Raw genomic sequence first — 22,452 nt, 5'->3', positions numbered from 1 at the left:
AAAGCCATGCTTACAGCAGCACATACCACCCTCATCTCCCATAGGATCCCGATACTCGGGGTCCTGCACCTCAGGCGCAATGCCTGCGCCCCCATCGTTCCTCTTCTGAGGGTGAGTCCCCCAGTAGCCTCTGTGGGGCACAGGAGACTGCAATTGTAGCCTAGCTGCTCACAGGTGCCACCCTCTCCATGTACCCTCTCAGGAGAAAGCGTGTGAATTAGTTTAAAACAGAATTCCTTCCCTAAGACAACTGTTTCAGTCCTTAAAACCAACTGTGAATTAAGGCTTCAAGTCAGCATGACGTGGCATTTTATATGGTTTTATAATTATTAAAACCGTACTTTATGACTGGATGGTATCTATGGCTTTATTTAGTAGAAATAATAACTTGATAGCCTTTTCTATTTTTTTTCCAACAACATAAATTTTGGGTTTTCTTTTTCATCAAGGAAGTGTTACTGAAACCCCTACGTTATCTTGTGAATCTGGTATGTTCAGCTTTTACTGTTTAGGAATTCTAATTCCAGTTTCATTTCTTAAATAACACGATGAGCAACAGAGACCCGTGGACACAGAGCCATTAAATGACCAACTCCCTGGTATAGTTTAACAGGAAGCTTAAAATACGTTATTGCTGAAGAGAAATCCCATATAATGGTTTTCGTTTATAATGGTAACGTCAAAACAACAGTAATAAAATAAGCCAAAAATCTTCCAAATATTCTTATATTCTCCCATATGTCTTGGAAATACCATAGTAAATAATAGTTATCGAGGTGAGACTAATTTTAAAATTCTTACAGGGAAATTTAACATTCTACTCAGTGCCTATTTTAAGTTCTTCTCTTTACTAAAAGACTTAAAACAGCATCTTAGTAAAAAAATGAAAATTTACACCAAAAATCCAAGCAGATATCCAACTGGACAAGATCCATGCTGTATATACCACTAATTTTTCAGGTCAGGAATCATTAAACACAGAATATACAAACATTTTTATCTCCCCAAATCCGTACAACAGGTGGGGAGAATATTGCGGTATCACTGCTGTCAGCACACAGTACAGAGGGTCACCGCGTACTGCCTGTACGCACCTAGAGGTGTGTACGTGTCCATGGACAAGTGCACTGCACATACCTGGAGGGGTGTGGGTGTCCACGGACAAGTGCACTGCACATGCACTGCACATGCCTGGAGGCATGTGCATGTCCATGGATGAGTGTACTGCACGCACCTGGAGGCGTGTGTGTGTCATCCACAGACGAGTGCACTGCACACACCTGGAGGCATGCGTGTCGTCCGCAGACGTGTGCACTGCATGGACCTGGCGGCATGTGCGTGTCCACGGACAAGTGCACTGCACACACCTGGAAGCGTGTGCATGTCCTCAGACGAGTGCACTGCACACACCTGGAGGCATGTGCGTGTCCACGGACGAGTGCACTGAACACACCTGGAGGTGTGTGCATGCCCGCGGATGAGTGTACTGTACACACCTGGAGGCATGTGCGTGTCCGCGGACGAGTGCGCTGTACGTACCTGGAGGCGTGTATGTGTCCACGGATGAGTGCACGAGGGCAGAGCGCCGTTTCGAGGGCATGGGCACCTTCCTCTCCTTGTACTTGGCCAGCGCTGCCTGCACGGCTTCCGTGTGGACATCTACACAGAAGTGGTGGGAGAGAAGAGTCTTCTTAACGGGCTGGTTACAGAGTAACGGCAGGGAGTTTCCGTGTTCACATTCATTTAAAAATCCGAAAGGAGCACAAGCTCTGCCCAGAGTCAGCCTAGACCCACCGCAACCTTCCTCAGGGGTGGCTGAAAAGGCCATGTAAGTACTGAGAATATGCACCTACCCCGTACACCTCCAGCCCCACTCCCGTCTCCATGAAAGCCAGCAGTGTTACAACCCTGAACCCAGAGAAGACACTGCTAACCTGTCAGAGTGAGCAAAAGTAAGTGCAATTAGGAAGGACCATGGAACTCATCCCCACGTCCCCCTCTCAGGAAATACTCAGGGAAGGAATCTACCCCAAAACACAAGACCCTGTACAGAGGAGCCAAAAAGTGAAAGACGAAAAGAGAAGGGACTAGTGGGCTCAATCAGCCTTGCACCACATGGAGTTAAGATCTGCGTGGACAGAGAAAGACCTGTGTGCTGCTGCAAGAGGGCTCTGAAAACAGAACCACTTATTCACAAGGGAAACCATAAAAACACCTGCTGCTGAAATCACTTCTGCGTAAACCCACCTACTGGGGGAGGAGAAGGAGCAGAATGTCCTCAGGCCTTCCTTGGGGAGGCAGCAGCGGAGGCCATGCATTCAAAGGTCTGGTTGGGGGAAACAGGGAGACAGGAGTGCCTTGAAGGGGGAGGGAGTGTCTCATTTTCATACAATAGCTGAGATATTTGTTTTATTATGAGTTATGAGAAAAGGAAGCTGCTTGTGAGTCGAATGAAAACATTTCCAGAACTTCTAAATTAACAAGGGGAAAAACATCACACCAGGAAAAGGGTTATGAATAAACAAGAAAGAACACTAGACGGACTAAAATAAAGTATACCAGTCGGTGCACCGAATGTGGAGGGACTGGATTCCTCCATCCAAAGTGGCCCAGGGCCAGTGAGGCCCAAGTTCCCGGGAAAAGCACATGCAGATCCTTTCTTGATGGCAAAACTTAAATCCTGGGCTCAAGGAATTCCCAAAGCTACAGTTCCTATACACACGAGCTCATGGTAAAGGGGGAAAATGGTATCACAAGCAAGAATCAGATTTTTAACAGATGCAGATCTATACAACATAGTGATAGTGGAATCATTAAACAGGGACTATTAAATGAGTAGGTTCAGTGTGCTTATATAAAAGAGCGAATAAAACATTTAAAAACAACAGCAACAACAAAAAGCCCACTGCCATCAAATGGATTCTGACTCATAGCGACCTCACAGGACAGAGTAGAACTGCCCCACAGGGTTTCCAAGCAGCAGCTGGTGGATTCGAACTGCCGACCTTTTGGTTAGCAGCCAAGCGCTTAACCACTGTGCCACCAGGGCTCCTAAATATACCAAAGGGACATGTAACTAGCATCCCACTTTGGAGAGTGGTGTCTGGAGTCTTCAAAGCTAGCAAGCGGCCATTTAAGATGCACCAATTGATCCCAACCCACCTGGAGCAAAGGAGAATGAAGAACACCAAAGACACAAGGAAAATATGAGCCCAAGAGGCAGAAAGGGCCACATAAACCAGAGGCTCCATCAGCCTGTGACCAGAAGAACTAGATGGTGCCCAGCTATTATCAATGACCAACCTGACAGGGAACACAACAGAGAGTCCCTGACAGAGCAGGAGAAAAGCGGGGTGCAGAACTCAAATTCCAGTAAAAAGACCAGACTTAATGGTCTGACTGGGACTGAAGGGACCCCAGAAGACATGGCCCCTGGTCTCTCTGTTAGCCCAAAACTAAAACCATTCCCGAAGCCAACTCTTCACACAAAGATTAGACTGAACTGTAAGACATAAAATAATACTCGTAAACACTGTGCTTCCTAGTTCAAGTAGATACATGAAACCAAACGGGCAGCTCCTGTCCGGGGGTGAGATGAGAAGGCAGAAAGGGACGGGAGCTCGTCGAATGGACACAGGAAATCTGGGGTAGAGAGGAGGAGCACGCTGTCACATTACAGGGAGAGTAACTAGGGTCACGTAACAATGTGTGTATAAATTTTTGTAGCAGAAACTAACTTGAGCTGTAAACTTTCACTTAAAGCACAATAAAAACAAAAAGAAAGGGACAAATAACTAAAAGGGTGGCGGAGAGGAGAATCAGAAACTTTCAAGGAAAAATGAGTAAATAAAACATAGTACTTTAAATTATGAAGTAATTTAAAATCAACAGCAAATAATATCCAAGAATTACGGAATAAATAAAATACCTGAAGGAATGCCCCAGAATGCTGATGTACATATATGAGGGAGTCAGACATGGAGGGTACTGACAAGGTTGAAGGAGCATATAATTGTAAGACCATACAATAGTGTATGAGAAGCAGTATTCAGAATGATACTGAGAATTTTTCCGAATTGATGAAAGCCATAAATCCTCAGATTCAGGAAACAAAAAAATTCTTAAGCAAGATAAATAAGTAGAAATTCACACCTATATATTTTGTAAAACTACAAAACAAAGAGAAGATCACAAAAGCAAAGAAAGAAAAAACAAGGATGCCTTTGGCAGTTAGACTAACAGCTGACTTTTCAACATCAGCAATGAAACCAGGTAAGAAGTGAATAATTTATTTAAAGTGCTGTGAGAAAATAATTCCCAACTTAACACTGAATAATCAGAAAGTCTGTTAAAATGGAAAAATAAAATGGTTTCAGACAAAAAAAAAAAACTGAGGGAATTTACCACTGGTAGATAAAAGGAATTTTCAAAGGAACTTCCTTTAAGAAGACAAAAAGAAGTCTGAATGGAAGGCCTATGGTGGAAAGAAAAATAATGAGGGGAAAAAAATTAAACATGTGGGCAAATCTCAACAAACACTGACCAGACAGCACAACAACAAAAGTAACAACATGTAATTTGCGAAAAGAAAAAGAAGGAAAAGAAAAAATACGGCTAAAATACCCTATAATAAACGCAGATCAGTCAGGGTTAAATCCTCAGATTTAAGGCATTCCAGAGTCTCCAGTAGGTCTAATGCGGGTGAAGATTTGGGTGACCTTAGGCTTTTTTTCAGGTTACATATCCATGTTAAAGTTGCTGAGTGAATACAAAAAAGAACAGAGAGTACTTCCAAGGCAGTAAAGGGAGAGAAAATGGCATGAAGAATAAGCAAGGGCATAAAAACCTAAACCAATAAGGCAGCAAGAGAAAAACAATAAAAACAGATGAGAAGAGAGGACAAAGACCACACAGATAAGAGGAGAAGTGACTCAAAGGTTTTGGCACCATGTAAAGAGGAGGCAGATCCAACTCTCCAGACTTCGGAATAGATTAAAAAAAATTTTTTATTTTTTGAATGTCAAGCTGTTTAAAACAGAAACCTAAAGGTAAGTTCACAGAAATGTTAAAAATAAGAGGATAAAAAAATGTATTCCAGGCAACTATATATCCCAGCAAGGCTTGCCAGCTGAAATTTCAGATAAAACATGCAGAAGTGCTGGCTAGAGATGAGGAGGCTCATGGTACGGAGACACACGGCAATCTGCATCTGTGTGTGCCCATTAACCTGATTTCAAAATACAGGAAGTAAAAACTGACAGACCGCAAGGGAAATCTGACAAATCTACTACCATAGTTGAAGTTGAAGAAAATCAGAACAAGTCCACAAGAGCCAAAGCGCAACCTTCAGCATATTCCACCTGAATTTAGAGGTCATCTCAAGAATAGATCTGATGCATTGAACACTAATGACCGAAGACCAGACAAGTTGTGGAAGGACATCAAGGACCTCAAACGTGAAGAAACCAAGAGGTCATTAAAAAGAAAAGACCAAAATGGATGCCAGAAGACTCTGAAACTTGCTCTTGAATGTCAAGTAGCTAAAGCGAAAGGAAGAAATGATGAAGTAAAAGCGCTGAACAGATTTCAAAGGGAAGCTCAAGAAGACAAAGTAAAGGATTATAATGAAATGTGCAAAGACCTAGAGGTAGAAAGCCAAAATGGAGGAACACACTTGGCATTTCTCAAGCTGAAAGACCTGAAAAATTCAAGCCCCGAATTGCAATACTCAAAGATTCTACGTGGAAAATATTAAATGACACAGGATGCGTCAAAAGAAGATGGAAGGAATACACAGAGTGACTACACGTAAAAGAACTGGTCAATGTTCAGCGATTTCAGGAGGTAGAATAAGATCAAGGAATGATGGTACTGAAGGAAGAAGTGTACGCTGCACCGAGAGCACTGATAAACAACAAGGCTCCAGGAACCGATAGAATACCAACTGAGATGCTTCAACAAACGGCTGCAGCACTGGAAGTGCTCACTTGTCTACGCCAAGAAATTTGCAAGACAGCTACCTGGCCAACCAACTGGAAGAGATCTATATTTGTACCCATTCCAAAGAAAGGTGATCCAACAGAATGCGGAAATTATTGAACAATTATCATTAATATCACAAGCAAGCAAAATTTTGCTGAAGATCATTCGAAAGCAATTGCAGTAGTACACTGACAGGGAACTGCGAGAAATTCAAGCTGGATTCAGAAGAGGATGTGGTAGGAGCGATATCATTGCTGATGTCAGATAGATCCTGGCTGAAAGCAGAGAATACCAGAAAGATGTTTACCTGTGTTTTACTGACTATGCTAACGCATTCGACTGTGCGGATGGTAACAAACTACAGATTACATTGCAAAGAACGGGAATTCCAGAACACTTCATTGTGCTCATGAGAAACCTGTACACAGACCAAGAGGCACTTGTTTGAACAGAACAAGGGGATACTGCGTGGTTTAAAGTCAAGAAAGGTGTGCATCAGGGTTGTATCTTTTCACCATACTTATTCAATCTGTACGCTGAGCAAATAATCTGGGAAACTGGACTACATGAAGAATGGGGCATCAGGATTGGAGGAAGATTCATTAACAACCCGTGATGTGCAGATGACACAACCTTGCTTGCTGAAAGTGAAGAGGACTTGAAACACTTACTGATGAAGATCAAAGACTACAGCTTTCAGTATGGATTATACCTCAACAAAAAGAAAACGAAAATCCTCACAACTGGATCAATAAACAACATCATGATAAACAGAGAAGATTGAAGTTTTCAAGGATTTCATTTTACTTGGATTCACAATCAACGTCCATGGAAGCAGCAGTCAACAGATCAAACGACACATTGCATTCGGCAAATGTGCTGCCAAACACCTCTTTAAATTGTTAAAAAGCAAAGATGTGTCATTTTAAGGACTAAGGTGCGTCTGACCTAAGCCATGGTGTTTTCACTTGCCTCATATGCATGTGAAAGCTGGACAATGAATAAGGAAGACCAAAGAATTGATGCCTCTGAATTATGTTGTTGGCATGAACTGCCAGAAGAAGGAACAAATCTGTCTTGGAAGAAATACAGCCAGAATGTTCTTTAGAAGCAAGGATAGTGAGACTTTGTGTCACATACTTTGGACATGTTATCAGGAGGGACCAGTTCTTGGAGGGGGACAACACGCTTGGTAAAGTTGAGGGCCAGCAAAAAAGAGGAAGACCCTCAATGTGATAGACTGACACACTGGCTCCAACAATGGGCTCAGGCATAACGACGATTGTGAGGATGGCACAGGACCAGGCAGTGTATCATTATGTTGTATGTAGGGTCACTATGAGTTGGAACCACCTTGATGGTATCCAACAACAACTACCATATTGGGAGATTTTAAGCACATTTGTCTTAGACAGTAACCAACAAAGTGGATAAGAAGTCAAGATACAGATTCTGAATAACAGAATTTATTTCCACATTTCCTCCGATGGATACAAAAAGGACTCTATATCTACTCATGGGGAATGCATGTTACTTCAAGCACCTTGGGACAATTATGGAAAAAAAAAAGAAAGAAAACAGCCCAATGATTAGGTCACAGAGAAAATTTCAACAATTCCTAAATAAGTGGTATGATACACACCACGTAGTCTGACAACAATTAAATTAGGACCAAAAAGGTATCCTTACAAAAAAAAAAGCATGCCTTTGAAAATAAAATACATACTTAGAAAGTGTTAAAGAAAAAAATTAGAGAATCAGTAAATACTTAGAAATAAAAAATAACAAAAATAGTATACACTGAAACTTCTGGGATGCTGCCAAGAGCATTTAAAGGGGGAAATTATAAAGGCTAAAAACTATTGAGCTAAGGATTCCAGTTACAGAGTCAGAAATGGACAACAGAGTAAACCCAGAGAAACCAGGAGGAAGGAATGGTGTAAAGAGCAGGAACCAGTAAATGGGAAAGCAGGGTTACCACAGAGAGTAAGAGAAAAGTTAGTCCCTTAAATCACTAATAAAATTGATAAACTCTGGCCAAATGGTAAGAAAGACAAGGCACAAGTAAACATTATTGAGTCTAAAAAAGGAGAGAGCACCACAGTGCAGGAATTTTAAAAGACAAAGAGACTACTAAAAATGGTTTACATAACATTGACAAATGCCAAGCAAGCACCAAAAAAAACCAACCCATTGCCATCAAGTTGATTAGCAGAGTACAAGTGCCCACAGGGTTTCCAAGGCTGTAAATCTTTATGAAAGCACACTGCCACCTCTCTCCCACAGAGCTCCTGGTGAGTTTGAACCGCTTATCTTTCAGTTAGTAGTTGAGCACTTAACCACTGAGCCACCAGGGCTCCTTAAGAAAAACATCACATGCCAAGAAATGATTCAAGAGGAAATTGACCAATCTGAATAGTGTCATATGATTAAAGAAATGTATCTATAGCTAATAACCTTCCAATTAAAAAAAAGGCCAGGTTTCCTTGCAGCATCTTCTGGATCTCTCCCAGCAATTAACCCTGGAAAAACTACAGCTACAAGAGGGAAGCACAGACTGAGGAACTGAGGGAACCCATGAGGATACCCTGGGGAGTCTGAGTCCCATCAGTCTGGAGGAAGTAGAGGAAAAGCCAGAAGGAGAAGCCTGAGGAGACCTCCCCACAGCACAGCCAGATTACTGTAATTGCTAGCACTCCCTCTAGGCACAGCCTTGGGATATTCGTGACCTGCCTCTTCAATGCAGAATTCCACACCAGCCGCCTGGCACAACCGTGTGATTCATAAAAGTATAGGTGGGAAGAGAGCGGAAAACAGCAGTGGACTGACCAGCCTTCCAACTCTGGACTCCTGGGGCACCAAGTGATGCACAGCCTCACCCTGACCGTGTGTCTCCCTCACCAAAGGAGGAGGCTTGAGAATAACTGCTGGTGGCTTTGTGTACCTGGGGCTCATCTTCTCCCCTCTCCTCTCCTCACCAAGCTTGCCCACTTGGGTCTTCGTGCAGATGCAGAACCAACAAAGGAGCTGACACACCCAATCGAACAGGGGCTTCCAGACTACACACCTAACCCCTGCACTGGACAATCACTCAGACGACACCCAGGGGCACAATCAGCAACAGTGTGAAGCAAATTGTTGGAAAAGACGAAGCTAGAATCTAAAGGAAGGAGATAAGTACACTTAGGGAGACAAGAGAAGATATTAGCAAAATGAAGGATGAATGAGAAAGCATGAAAAGAACCAAATGGAAGCATTAGGTATGAAAAACATAACAGGTGAAAAGAGAACATGATAGGTGGTGTGAACACGAGAAAAATATAGCTAAAGATCAAATTAGTAAGTTGGAAGATTCAATGGAGGAACTCACCCAGAAGGCTAGAAGTGGAAGCGCTTTTGGATAACTGCAGAGTAAGCAGAGGGGGGCTAGTGAGAGAAAAAATTCTGGGAAGATGGCAGGCAGTAACATTTTTTTGGACCCCCGAGGTTGCCCATAAAAACACAAAGAATAAAAATGAAAGAAAAATTACAAACATCTGCCACAAAAAATCAGGAGACAGGGCATTCCTGTGAACCCCATAAAGTGAGTCAATGCACAAACCACCAAGTACTAGATCTCCCACTGGTATGAGAGGAAGCAACAGTTCATTGGATGGGCATGATGACAGAAGATCCGGAAAATAATCAGCACTCACTGGACAGGGTGGTGGCTGGTGTGAGAGTGGCAGGTGCAGCTGGGTGGACGTGCACTCTCCAACTCCTGGGTGCAGGCAAGGTCCACAGGAGCTCACAAAATGACCCAGATGAAGCTCCCCACACTGAAGAGGAACCGCTGGGGACAACATCCAAATTGAGCAGGGCAGGGATAATAGCAACAAAAGAAAGAGAAGTCAAATAAAGTGAGGGAGAGGAACAGAGGAGGGAGTTCTCACAAAGCGTAACTTCGTATCTTTTCACTCTGTAGAAACAGCAAAAGAGGGAGCCCTAAAAGCACACAGCTACAAACGGGGGATCAGTCCTCTATCCTAAAAGTGCAAGGAACATTCCACTGGAAAAAAAAAAGAGTAAAAAAGAGGGGTCGTACCTCAATCCCACACCTTTTGATTATGGAAAAAATAAATAAATAAATAAGAAACAGAATAACACTGCTACAAATAATGAAGTCCCATCAGAAAGACATACTACAAAAGCTATCATACTTTGAAATGCACTCAAAAAATTTCAGGAAGTACCGGTACATCAATGTTCACTGCAGTACTATTCACAATAGCCAAGAGGTGGAAACAACCTAATTGCCCATCAACAGGTAAATGGATAAACAAAATGTGGTACATACATACAACAGAATGCTACTCAGCCAGTAGGAGGAAGGAGGTCTTGATAGATGCTACAGTACGGACGGAGCTTGAAGACATTGTGCTGAGCAAGAAAAGCCAATCACAAAAGGACAAATATTGTATGACCTGACTTATATAAAAAGATAAGAAAAGGCAAACATACGGAGACCAAAGTTTATTAGTGGTTACCAGGGGCAGGAGGGAGGGGGACAAGGGGAGGTTAATGGTGATGGAAAAATTGCATTAATTAAGGGTTTGGTTGCACAGCCAGTAACTACTGTGACTGCTGTCCCTAAGCTGCACACCTGTGAACAGCTGAGCTGGCAGAGGCTGCGTGACAGACACAGCTACAATGACAGTAACACAAGGAGGACCTGCTGACTGCAAACCAACTGCTCATGGGACTAGGGTCCTTGGCTTGGAGGTTCAGGGTCACAGTTTCCTGGGACACCCCAGTTAACTGGCCTAATAATGTGCTTAGCGCCTCTGTTGCACCTCCGAGTTCGCTGTGTAGTACCTGGGGTCTTAAAAGTTTGCAAGTGGCCGTCCAAGGCACAACAATTGGTCTCTATCACCTGGAACAACAGAGGAAGAGAGTGTTATGGATTGAACTGCGTCCCCCAAAAACGCATGTCAACTTGGCTAGGCTATGATTCCCAGTATTGTGTGGTGGTCCCTCATTTTGTGATTTGATGTAATTTTCCTACATGTTGATGTTAATGAGGCAGGATTAAAGGCAATTATGTTAATGAGGCAGGACATAATCTATTGGATCAGGTTGTATTTTGAGTCAATCTCTTTTGAGATATTAAAGAAACAATCGAGCAGAGAGGAGAGGGACCTAGTTATTACCAAGCAAGAACAGCCAGGTGCCAAGTGCATCCTCTGGACCCAGGGTCCCTGTGCTGAAAACGCCAAGGGAAGATTGATGGCAAGGACCATCCTCCAGAGCCAACAGAGAGAGAAAGCTTTCCCCTGAAGCTGGTGCCCTGAATTCAGACTTCTAGTTTCCTAAACTCTGAAAGAATAAATTTCTATTTGTTAACGCCATCTCCTTGTGGTATTTCTGTTATAGCAGCACGAGATAGCAAAGATATAAATCTGGTACCGGGAGAGGGGGTGCTGCGCTAACAGATACCTATGATGTGGAAGTGGTTTTGGAATTGGGTAACAGGTAGAGGCTGGAAGACTTTTAAAGTTTCTAATAGTAAATGAGGGGCCTTGGTAGTGCAGCGGTTAAGCGTTTGGCTGCTAACCAAAAGGTCGGCAGTTTGAATCTACCAGCTGCTCCTTGGAAACTCTACAGGATGGTTCTACTTTGTCCTATAGGTCACCATCGGTTGGAATCGATTCGACGGCAATGTGCTTGGTTTTTCTGGAATAGTGAAAGCCCAGATTGCCTTGAAGAGATTGTCGGTGGAATTATGGACATCGAAGACAATTCTGGTGAGGGCTCAGCAGGAAGTGAGGAGAGCCGTAACACTGGAGATGGTGCAGACAGCAAGAAGCAGCAGCAGAGAAATGGCAAGAGCAGAACCAGGAGACCAGTGCAAGATAGCTCAATGGCTTCTGGCCAAGGTTTACTGGCAGAGCAGGGTGCCTCTGGGCACTTTTTGGTGGAGCTAAAGAGCTTTGTAACACTTGCCTGAGCAGGGTAGAGACTGGGCTGGCCAAAGAGGCCCGAGGGGCCTAGAGGCCAAGGAACCAGGAAGCAGAAGCTGAAGAGACAAGGAGCACAGGAAGAAGAGTTGCCTCAGTCTCAAAGGGTATGGCCATGACCACTGAAGTCTCAAAGGGTGGAACTACAGCCTACTGGGTCTCAAACGTTAGGGCCATGGCCTCCTAGGCTTCTACTTGGTTCTGGAGTGTGGGGCTGCCTTTCACGAGTACCAGCAGGACAGGGCCGGGTCCTCTGCCCAAAGCTGAGGGAGCAGGGCTGCCATGCCCAACGGGCAGAAGAGTGGGGCCTGCTGGGGCCGAGGGGGCAGGGTCGCCATTCAGATGGACTAGGAGAATGTGGCCACCCAAAGCTAAGGTAGCAGAATTGCTGTTCTAGTAGGCCTGGGAGGTGGAGCTGAATGAAGCCCAGAGCCAAGGGGCCTTCACCCAGAATACAAAGAGTGTGGCCAATGCCCAGAGTCTGGAGGGCAGGGCCACTGCCTAAGTGGTCTCAGAGAATGGAGGATTATTTTCTAGCTTTGAGAGCTAACGTCATGTGTTCTACTAGGTTTTTGACTTGCTTAGTGCCCACTATTCCTTTTTTCCCTCCGAATTTCCCCCATTTGGGAAGATGTCTTGTGTCTGTTCTACCACCATACTTTGGAGGCAGCTAACTTTCATTCTAGATTTCACAGATGAAGAGGAATTTTGCCCCAGGATGGAATTTAGATTTGGAGTTGATTTAAGACTTTTGGGATGATATGATGGGATGAAAGTGTTTTACAAGCATCAAGGACATAAATTTTGGAGGGCCAAAGGGTGGAATATTATGGATTGAATTGTGTCCCCTGAAAATGTGTGTCAACTTGGCTAGGCCATGATTCCCAATACTGTGTGGTTGTCTTCCATTTTGTGATCTGATGTAATTTTCCTATTTGTTGATATTATTGAGGCAGAACAGAATATACAGAATTAGGTTGTATCTTGAGTCAATCCCTTTTGAGATACAGCAGAGAGAAGCAAGCAGAGGGGAGACGGACCCAATTACCACCAAGCAAGAAGAGCCAAGAGCAAAGTGAGTCCTTTGGATCCTGGGACCCTGCTCTGAGAAACCCCTAGACCAGAAGAAGATTAATGACAAGTACCTTCCCCGGAGCTGAAAGAGAGAGAAAGCCTTCCCCTGAAACTGGTGCCCTGAATTCACACTTTAGTCTCTTACACTGTGAGTGAATAATTTCTTTTTGTTAAAGCCATCCACTTGTGGTATTTCTGTTACAGGAATACTAGATAACTAAGAGACTCAGGAATAGGAGGAGGATATGGGATGCATGGCTAATTGCCTCCATTAAAAACTGCCTCCTTTGCCATGAGACCATAAGAACTGGATGGTTCCCAGCTATCATTACTGAACATTTTGATCACAGATAACACAGAAGAATCCTGATCAAAATAGGGAAAATGCAGAACAGAATTTTAACCATAAGAACTGGATGGTTCCCAGCTATCATTACTGAACATTTTGATCACAGATAACACAGAAGAATCCTGATCAAAATAGGGAAAATGCAGAACAGAATTTTAAATTCTCATGGCCTCTAGACTTTCTGGAGTCATGGAGGGTAGATGAACCCCTGAAACTATTGCCCTGAGACAATCTTTGAACCTTGAGCCAAAAACATTCCCTTAAGTCTTCTTAAAACCAAACAATAGTTTAGCTTAATAGGTAAAAAAAAGTCAGCATTGAGCATTATGCTCTTTTAAGAACTATCTACATGAGATCAAATTGACAAATGCACCTCAAAAGATTGGATGGGAACCTTAGGGGACAATGAGTTTATGTTAATGGGGGAGGAACAACTCAGAAAAGGAGGGTAAGAATGGTTGCGCAACTCAAAGAATGTAATCAGTGTCACTAAATGGTACATGTAGGAAGTTGAATTGGAATATGTTTTGCTGTGCATATTGTCAACAACAAAATATATAAAATTTAAAAACACAAATTAAGAAAGTGATAAAAGATATTAAAGAACAAAGATTTAGAAAAATGCAGACAACAGAGATGAATACAACATTCGAAATAAAAGCCAAAAAATTTTCAGAAATGAATATGCCAGATCAACAGGAACACAAGAGTAAATCAACACAACAGATATGTCTTAAGAGAAATAAAAGGCAAAAAGAATGAATTTTTAAAAATTAAAATTAAAAGATAAAGTGAAAAACATCAAAGGCAGACAGAAAAGAACTAACATATATAAATGGGGAGCCTTGAAGGAGGAAACCAAAGCAATAGAAGAGAATATGTGTAAGAACTATAATTGAAATAAAAAAGATTAGAAACTATATATTCCAAGAACATATGACATGCCCGGGAAAACCAACAAAGAACGACTAACAAACATAGTCCAGCAAACGTACCAGATTTTGAAGAAAAGAAAAATCTTTTGGGAATCTAAGCAAAACAATCAAGTCACTTAAAAACCAAAAACCAACCTACTTCCATCGAGCTGATTCTGACTCATAGTGACCCTAAAGGACAGAGCAGATCTACCCCATAGGGTTTTCAATGCTGTAAATCTTTATGGAAGCAGACTGTCACATCCTTCTCCTGTGGGGTGGCTGGTGGGTTCAAACCACCAACCTTTCAGTTAGTGGCTGAGCGCTTTAACCAGTGTGCCACCAGCACTCCTTAAGTCACTTATAAGAGCATAAAAATCAGATTTTCATCAGATTTTTCAACAATGCTTTGTGCCAGAAGAAAATGGAGAAAGAAACACAAGCCGAGGGTACCCAGCTAAACTGACTTTCAAGCATAAAAACATAAAAGTCACAAACTGCTACCAACACTCAATAAATCAGAGAATATTACTTGCATAAACACTCCTGAGCAATCTATCAGAAAAAACCTTGAATTGAAAATATCAAATGAACATGTAAGGATTTTATCTTTAAAAACATGTCCTAGCTGTGTCCACTGAAGACCAAAGAGGCTGGGAAGACATTAACAGAAGGGACTAGTGGTGAAAAGTTAAACATATATTTAAGTTACAGAACTAATAGATGATGGTTATAAAGAAAAGAGTACAGAGCATAATGACTATACACTCTGAAGACGTACATATAAGAAACTACCAAAGATGAGGGGAGAAGGGGAACATATATGAGGAGAGCAAGAAGCTTGCTGGCTGCCTTGGAGGTATGTATTGGGAGTAAACACGTATTACTCTGATCAGATGCTGCAGAAGAGGAAGGCAGGAGGGGGCAGCCACAATAAAGCTCATGACAGAGGAAACACAGAGCTGGGCAATGGGTCCGGGAGACTACGCTATTCTGGCAACTTCTGTGTGTGTTTAAATTTTTCCTCCTTACACTGAAATGGTTCATACGGTACTAATCAGGAAATATTCATACCTAGACACATTAAAACAATTCTAAGTTTCTAGAGAGAAAGCAAATCACCTCAAAGGCTCAAGAAACACACTGACTGACATTATGCAACAGTAATGCCAGGTGTAAGAAAAATATTCTCAGACATACAAAACATCAACAGCATTGCCACCCAAGGACTCATGGATAGAGGGAAGGAAAGGTGGGGGGAAGGGAAGGGAAGGAAAAGAAAAAGAAAAAGAAACAAACTCAAGAAACCCCCGCAAAAGAAACCAGTGATCATATGCTTTAGAATAAAGTTTATTACTATCTTAAAAAAAGAAAAATCAACAGGTAGTATCAAAGAAAAGAAAAACAGAAAAGTATAGATAAAACAACCCAGAATTAAAAATCTAGACAATAACATGATAGAAACACAGGGGAGAATCTTTGTGACCTTGGGTTAGGCAAAGGTTTCTTAAGATACAAGAACAAAGGCACTATTTTTAAAAACTGATTAACTGGACATTATCAAAATGAAATACTTCTGCTCTTTGAAAGACACCTTAAAAGAATAAAGCAGTGGCATCTGGGGTCTTAAATGCTAGCAAGCGGCCATCTAAGATGCATCAAATTGGTCTCAACCCACCTGGACCAAAGGAGAATGAAGAATACCAAAGACACAAGGTAAATATGAGCCCAAGAGACAGAAATGACCACATAAATCAGAGACTACATCAGCCTGAGACTGGGAGAACTAGATGGTGCCCGGCTACATTCCTCGAACGCCCGACAGGGAACACAATAGAGAACCCCTGAGGGAGCAGGAGAGCAGGGGGATACAGACCCCAAATTCTCATAAAAAGACCAGGCTTGGTGGTCATGGTCCCCAGGCCTTCTGTTAGCCCAAGACAGGAACCACTCCCAAAGCCAACTCTTCTGACAGGGATTGGACTGGACTATGGGATAGAAAATGATACTGGGGAAGAGTGACTAGCTTCTTGAATCAGGTAGACACATGAGACTACGTGGGCAGCTCCTGTCTGGAGGGGAGATGAGAGGGCAGAGGGGGTCAGAAGCTGGCCAAATGGACATGAAAAGATAGAGTGGAGGGAAGGAGTGCGCTGTCTCATCAGGGGGAAAGCAATTAGGAGTATATAGAAAGGTATATATAAATTTTTGTATGAGACTGACCTGATATGTAAAGTTTCACTTAAAGCACAATTAAAAAAAAAAAAAAAAAAGAATAAAGCAGATAAGCCATAGGCAAGGAGAAAATATCTGCAATGGTATTTATGATAAAGGATTTGTATTCAAAAGAGAAAAGAATTAGACTCTAAAGTAAAGCTCCTAAGGGCAAAAACAAGTTTCTCAACATTGTTTATATGGGAGTGGGTATGGTCGGGAGGGGAGGACAGGGGAGAAGTAGGAAAATAAGGAAGGAAGGAAAGGAGGGAGGGAGGCAGGGCTTTACACGATCCCACTCACGCGAAGCACACAGACACACGCACACAAAGCACGCATTTGCATCCAGGGCAGAAGAAACGGGGGCTAGGTGACATGCTGATGGTGGCTGTCTCAGGATTCAGAGATTTCAGGTGACTTTTACGTTCGTCCTTATACTCGGTGTACTGTTTTATTTTTTAACACCAAGCATGTATTATTTATATAATCAGAAAAGAAACAATTTTTAGTGTGATAAAGCTTTTTAATTATATACCAAACTGATAAGAAATTATACAGTCCACTATTTCTCAGATTATTTCTTTACACTCCTACGTTAAAATAACATTTAAAATCTTAATGTTCTCAGCTTTCAACAAAATGGCCATTAAAAAAAAAATTCTGTTGAAATTTTTTCTTTATGAAAAAGGCTTTATCAAAGAAGCGTAAATATAAAGGCAATATACAATCACATACTATGAAACGCTGTTGAACAGGTAGAGTGCTCGAATGTTATCTACAATTGAAAATACTTAAAAAAAAAAGTTTTCAATGGGTGTTCCGATAATTCAAGTGAAATACGAGGGATAAGAGTACTGCCAAACAGAGTGGCTGAAATCTAATTAGAAGAAAATCTCCAAAATTAGAAAAATAAAAAATATGAACTCATCTATAACCAGTTACCACTGAGTCAACATGGACTCACGGCAAGCCCATGTGTGCCAGAGTACAGCTGTATTCCTAGGGTTTTCAATGGCTGATTTTTCAGAAATAGATTGCCACGCCTTTCTCCTGAAGTGCCTCTGTGTGAGCTTGAACCTCCAACCTTTCAGTTAGCAGACGAGTACATTAACCCTTTGTACCACCAGGGACTCCAAATCATCTATACCTAGTGGTAAAATCACTCCATAATGTACAAATATTCCTAATACTCATTAAATACAAAACTACTAATATCCACAAATGTCTAAAGAAATTATTCTAACGAAGGTGGGAGGAAGATTTTCCCAGAGGCTTCTGTAAGCATCCCTTAAGAAAAGGTGATCAAGTTATAGGTTACATTAAAACAGACTACGGTTATGTGCTATTCAGAAGGTTTTCACTGGATAATGCTTTTCAGAAGAAGACTGCCGGGTCCTTCTTCCCAGTCTGTCTTAGTCTGGAAGCTCAGTTGAAACCTGTCCTGCATGGGTAACCCTGCTGGTATCTGAATACTGGTGGCATAGCTTCCAGCTTCACAGCAACACACAAGCACCCACAGTTCAACAAACTGACAGACACGTGGGAATTGCAGAACACTTAATTGTGCTCATGAGGAACCTTTACACAGATCAAGAGGCAGCTGTTCATACAGAACAAGGGGATACTGATTGGTTTAAAGTCAGGAAAGGTGTGCTTAAGTGTTGTATCCTTTCACTGTACCTATTCAATCTGTATGCTGAGCAAATAATCTAAGATGCTGGACTATATGAAGAAGATTGGAGGAAGACTCATTAACAACCTGCATTATGCCGATGACACAACCTTGCTTGCTGAAAGTGAAGAGGACTTGAAGCACTTACTAAGGAAGATCAAAGACTGCAGCCTTCAGTTTGGGTTACAACTCAACATAAAGAAAACAAAAATCCTCACAACTGGACCAGTGAACAACATCATGATAAAAACGGAGAAAAGACTGAAGTTGTCAAAGATTTCATTTTACTTGGATCCACAATCAACAGCCATGGAAGCAGCAGTCAAGAAATCAAACAACGCATTACATTGGGTAAATCTCTGCAAAAGGCCTCTTTAAAGTGTTGAAGAGCAAAGATGTCACCTTGAAGACTAAGGTGTGCCTGATCCAAGCCATGGTATTTTCAATCACATCATATGCACATGAAAGCTGGACGATGAATAAGGAAGACTGAAGAAGATTTGACGCCTTTGAATTGTGGTGTTGATGAAGAATATTGACTATACCATGGACTGCCAAAAGAACGAACAAATCTGTCTTGGCAGAAGTACAACTAGAATGCTCCTTAGAAGCACGGATGGCGAGACTGCGTCTTACACACTTTGGACAAGTTGTCAGGAGGGATCAGTCCCTGGCTGGCAGGGTACAGGGTCAGGACCCCTAACGAGGTGGATGGACCAAGTGACTGCAACGATGATTTCAAGCATAATGATTGTGAGGATGGAGCAGGACCAGGCAGTGCTTCGTCTGGTTGTGCATGGGGTCGCTATGAGTCGGAACCGACTTGACGGCACCTGGCAACAACAACATGGTTGTGTGAAGGTTGTGTTTTTTCTTGAAGATATGATTATGTGGTAAATCATTGTTCAAGAGAAAATAATTCTTCAGCAGACGTTTTGGCGAAGACAAGATACCTGGAGGCGTCGGAAGCTAGGTCTGCAAGAACCCCTGACCAAGTGGTTCTCCACATACCTGAACAGAAGCGTTCGTCCCGGGAATTGGTGGGGCGTGACTTGGGCTGTTTGGGAGTGGCAGCCGCTGTCTGTGAGGGTCCCGTGGTTCTGCTGTCTGCTTGCAGGGACAGGTCTACTCCTGAAACACAATCACATCTGTGTAATATCTGTGTAAACAATCTGCTTTTGCAATCATGGAAAAATCCACGTAAAAAAGCATGCACTTCTCCTGTACTGTCACACAACATATGCTGCACCAAGGCAGAGATTGAAGCCCACTGAGACCATGACTGAAGTTCTCGAAAGCACAGAACTGTCCGACAAACTGGAGGCAGGCTTGGAAGTGCTGCGGACCAAGTACATGTACTTTTTCATTCATTTTCAGAAGGTGTGGGAGGAAGTGGGCGTGTGTTACATCCACGGTCTCCTTTGCTCCTCCTCACAGAGGCCCTCTGAAGGGGGCGATGGCCAAACCAGGGCCTGAGACAGGTCCTGCTTAGGTGAGAAGAGCTTCCTGGAGGAGCCTTTCAGGAAAGGCCTGAAGTCTAAGCAGGAGGCAGCAGTCCTTCAGCTTGGTCAGTGGTAGCAGGAGGCAGCCAGTGTCCACGCAGGGAGGACAAGGCACACAGCAGCCAGGAGGTGAGAATCTAGAGTGTGTGGAGGTTGTGGGGGACGGAGTAAGAAGGGGATAGGGTGCCGAAGCAGGGCATCTCCCACCCCCAGCGCGCTCTGCCCACATCAGCCTGGCCCTACATTCCCAGCCCCTGGCCCCACATCCCCAGCCCACATTCCTGTCGGGCCGTCAGTCCAGCACACAGTAGCGGCTGCCCGGGCAGCCAGCTCCCCTCAGAAAGCCTTCTAACAACACGTTTCTGAGCTACACTTGTTTCACTGAATTCAGAACTTCCTGTGTCACTCACTCCCAGGGCTGCCCGTGGTATTCAGTAACCTCTGAGTGAGAAACAGCCCACTAGCTGATCCCTGGGGCCACTGGTGGCCCTCGGTGCAGACAGGAAAGAGCAAGGAGCAGAGAAGAGCCGAGGGGTGCTCTCTGACCACAACGTCAGAGCTGGCTGGTGCTACAAGACGCTCAGAGGACAGCCCGTCAGCATGGCCTGGAGTGGAGGCTGCTGCCTCAGTCAGCACCTCCACTTAGTCTCCACGCCTGGCTCTGCTCCGACTGATGCAGGCATCGATGTCCCCACTTGCCTGGTCTCCACACGCTAACCCAAACTCACCGGCTCACATCTGTCTCACATCCCGCTCCCTGAAAGAGATACTCCGGGACACCAGGTGGAGAGAAATGTAATGGCATGTAAGCATGCAGGACACTAAGCCAACTCCCTGGCAGTATTTTCACTACTGATTTGCTGAATCTGAGGACAGCGTAAGAGAACTGGTCGTGGGATCCTGAATGTGAAATAGAGACTTAAAGCCTTCAGCTGTGCTTCCTCAGGAATGATCTAACACTGGCCTTTGTTTCAAAGTGTCCTATGAAAACAGCCAGCAGGGATTTCTGACCCACAGGCCCCTCCAGCACGAGCACTTCCTGGTCACACAGGCCGAGTCTGTCCCCTGCCTTGAGCCCAAGCGGACACAGTGTAGAGCACAGGAGTGGCCATGCAACCCCCAAGGCTGCTTGTGAAAGGCGACTCAGCTCCCACCAGAAGGAGGAGCCACGCGGAGGCAGGCCAGCCCTGGGCGTGGGAGCCTTTCCACAAGGCCAGCCTGGCCTCCAGGCACGACCTGCCCTCTGGGTCCAGCCCAGACTGCAGATTCCTAAGCTGAGCAGATGCTGCTGCTGTTGTTTTAAACCATGAAGTTATGCAGCGTTAGAGAATCACAACACCTCAAAGGAAATCAATGCTTGGCTCTTCAAAACCTGGAGATATAAATATGGCAGTACTGATTGGTGCCACCACTGGCATTTCATTCTTTGTGCCTGGATAAGATGACTTTAAAGTTCACGATGGAGCCACATGTATTATGGATTACGAGCAGACACGTTGCAATATTATGTATATGTAGATGGACATTCTCAGACTTAAATTCCAAAATACGTGTGCTTTTCTTCTTTGAGAAAGATTCATTTATTCAAGAGACAGAGAACCCAGTACCAAGTTACTGAGGAGATACCAAAAAGGTTTTAGCAGTTCGCACTCCCACAAGCAATGTATGAAAGTGCCATTTCCCCACTTCCTTGTCAGCACTAGATAGAACAAAAAAAGTTTAGAGTTTTGCCAATTTTTCTAAAAAAGCTTAGAAAAATGGTTTCCTTTAATTTGCAATTTCATGTCTACTAGTGAGGTTAGGTATAATTTACCGTTGGTTGGCCATCTGCATTTGCTTTTCTTTGCCTTTATCCAGCTAAGGAGTCCTTCCACAAGACTGCAGATATCTTTGTTAGGGACACTCCTTGAACTGGTACCTGCATTGGTGAAGCTGGGTAGCAGCTTCCACATTCCATATACTTCTAGGGAGTCAACCTTGTCTGTCAATCTTTTTCTTCTAGCTCCAGGTCTCCTATCTGGCCTATGAAGACAATCCCCACTCCATGGTTATTAAAAAATTCTCCTATATATTGTAGTATTTTATAATGAAAAATATACGTAGAGCTTTAGCCCTTCTGAGGTCTATGCTTACATATGGTGGGAGTGAGAAGGTCCCAGCCTGGTTTGCCTACAGACGACAGCATCACTTACGAAACAGACTTGTCGCCCTTCACAGTCTCTCAAATCCATTTCTGGACTCTCTTCTACTCCACTAGCTGGGTCGTCTACCCTGTATACTAATGTTGCACTTCTGTCATAATCAGTCATATATAATAGTTGTTTCCAACTCTATACAGTCAGCTGTAACGTCTCCAAAGGGAGCACTGGTTGCACAGTGGTTAAGTGCTCAGCTGCTAACCAAAAGGTTGGCAGTTCAAACCCACCAGCCACTCTGCAGGAAAAAGATGTGGCAGTCAGCTTCCACAAAGATTACAGATTTGGAAACCCTATGCAGTAATTCTAGTCTGTCCTATTTTGGAAACCCTATGCGGTAATTCTAGTCTGTCCTATAGGATTGCTGTGAGTCAGAATCAATGACGGCAATGGGTTTTGTTTGTTTGTTTGTTTATTTAATGTCTCAAAGGCAAGTACTTTCTCACTAGCATTCTTTTTTTAATTTATCGGCTACTCTCAGAACTTTTCTCTTTAAAACGGGTCATTATTTCTAATCCCAGGTTTAAAAACGATCAGCTGCTGGTATTCTGACT

General features: G+C 43.2%; 1 protein-coding gene across 8 annotated transcripts in view; it reads right to left on the bottom strand.

Annotated features, from left to right (window-relative positions):
• DIP2A (disco interacting protein 2 homolog A) overlaps positions 1–22,452 on the bottom strand; it is a 130,436-nt gene that overhangs the window by 71,607 nt on the left and 36,377 nt on the right. For all 8 annotated transcript variants that reach the window (XR_007516237.1, XR_007516238.1, XR_007516239.1 and 5 more), the window contains exons 3-4: positions 19,213–19,332; positions 1,540–1,659 (exon numbers count right to left, since the gene is read on the bottom strand). Coding sequence is in view for 5 of the 8 variants with exons in the window: in XM_049875085.1 (XP_049731042.1) it covers positions 1,540–1,659; positions 19,213–19,332 (240 nt within the window). In the remaining 3 variants the exon portion in view is untranslated. The remainder of the gene's footprint in view (positions 1–1,539; positions 1,660–19,212; positions 19,333–22,452) is intronic.

Source organism: Elephas maximus, chromosome 2 (genome assembly GCF_024166365.1).
Source record: "Elephas maximus indicus isolate mEleMax1 chromosome 2, mEleMax1 primary haplotype, whole genome shotgun sequence".
Lineage (NCBI taxonomy): Eukaryota > Metazoa > Chordata > Mammalia > Proboscidea > Elephantidae > Elephas > Elephas maximus.
Note: the sequence above shows the minus strand (reverse complement) of the source record. Positions and strands in the feature narration are given on the sequence as shown.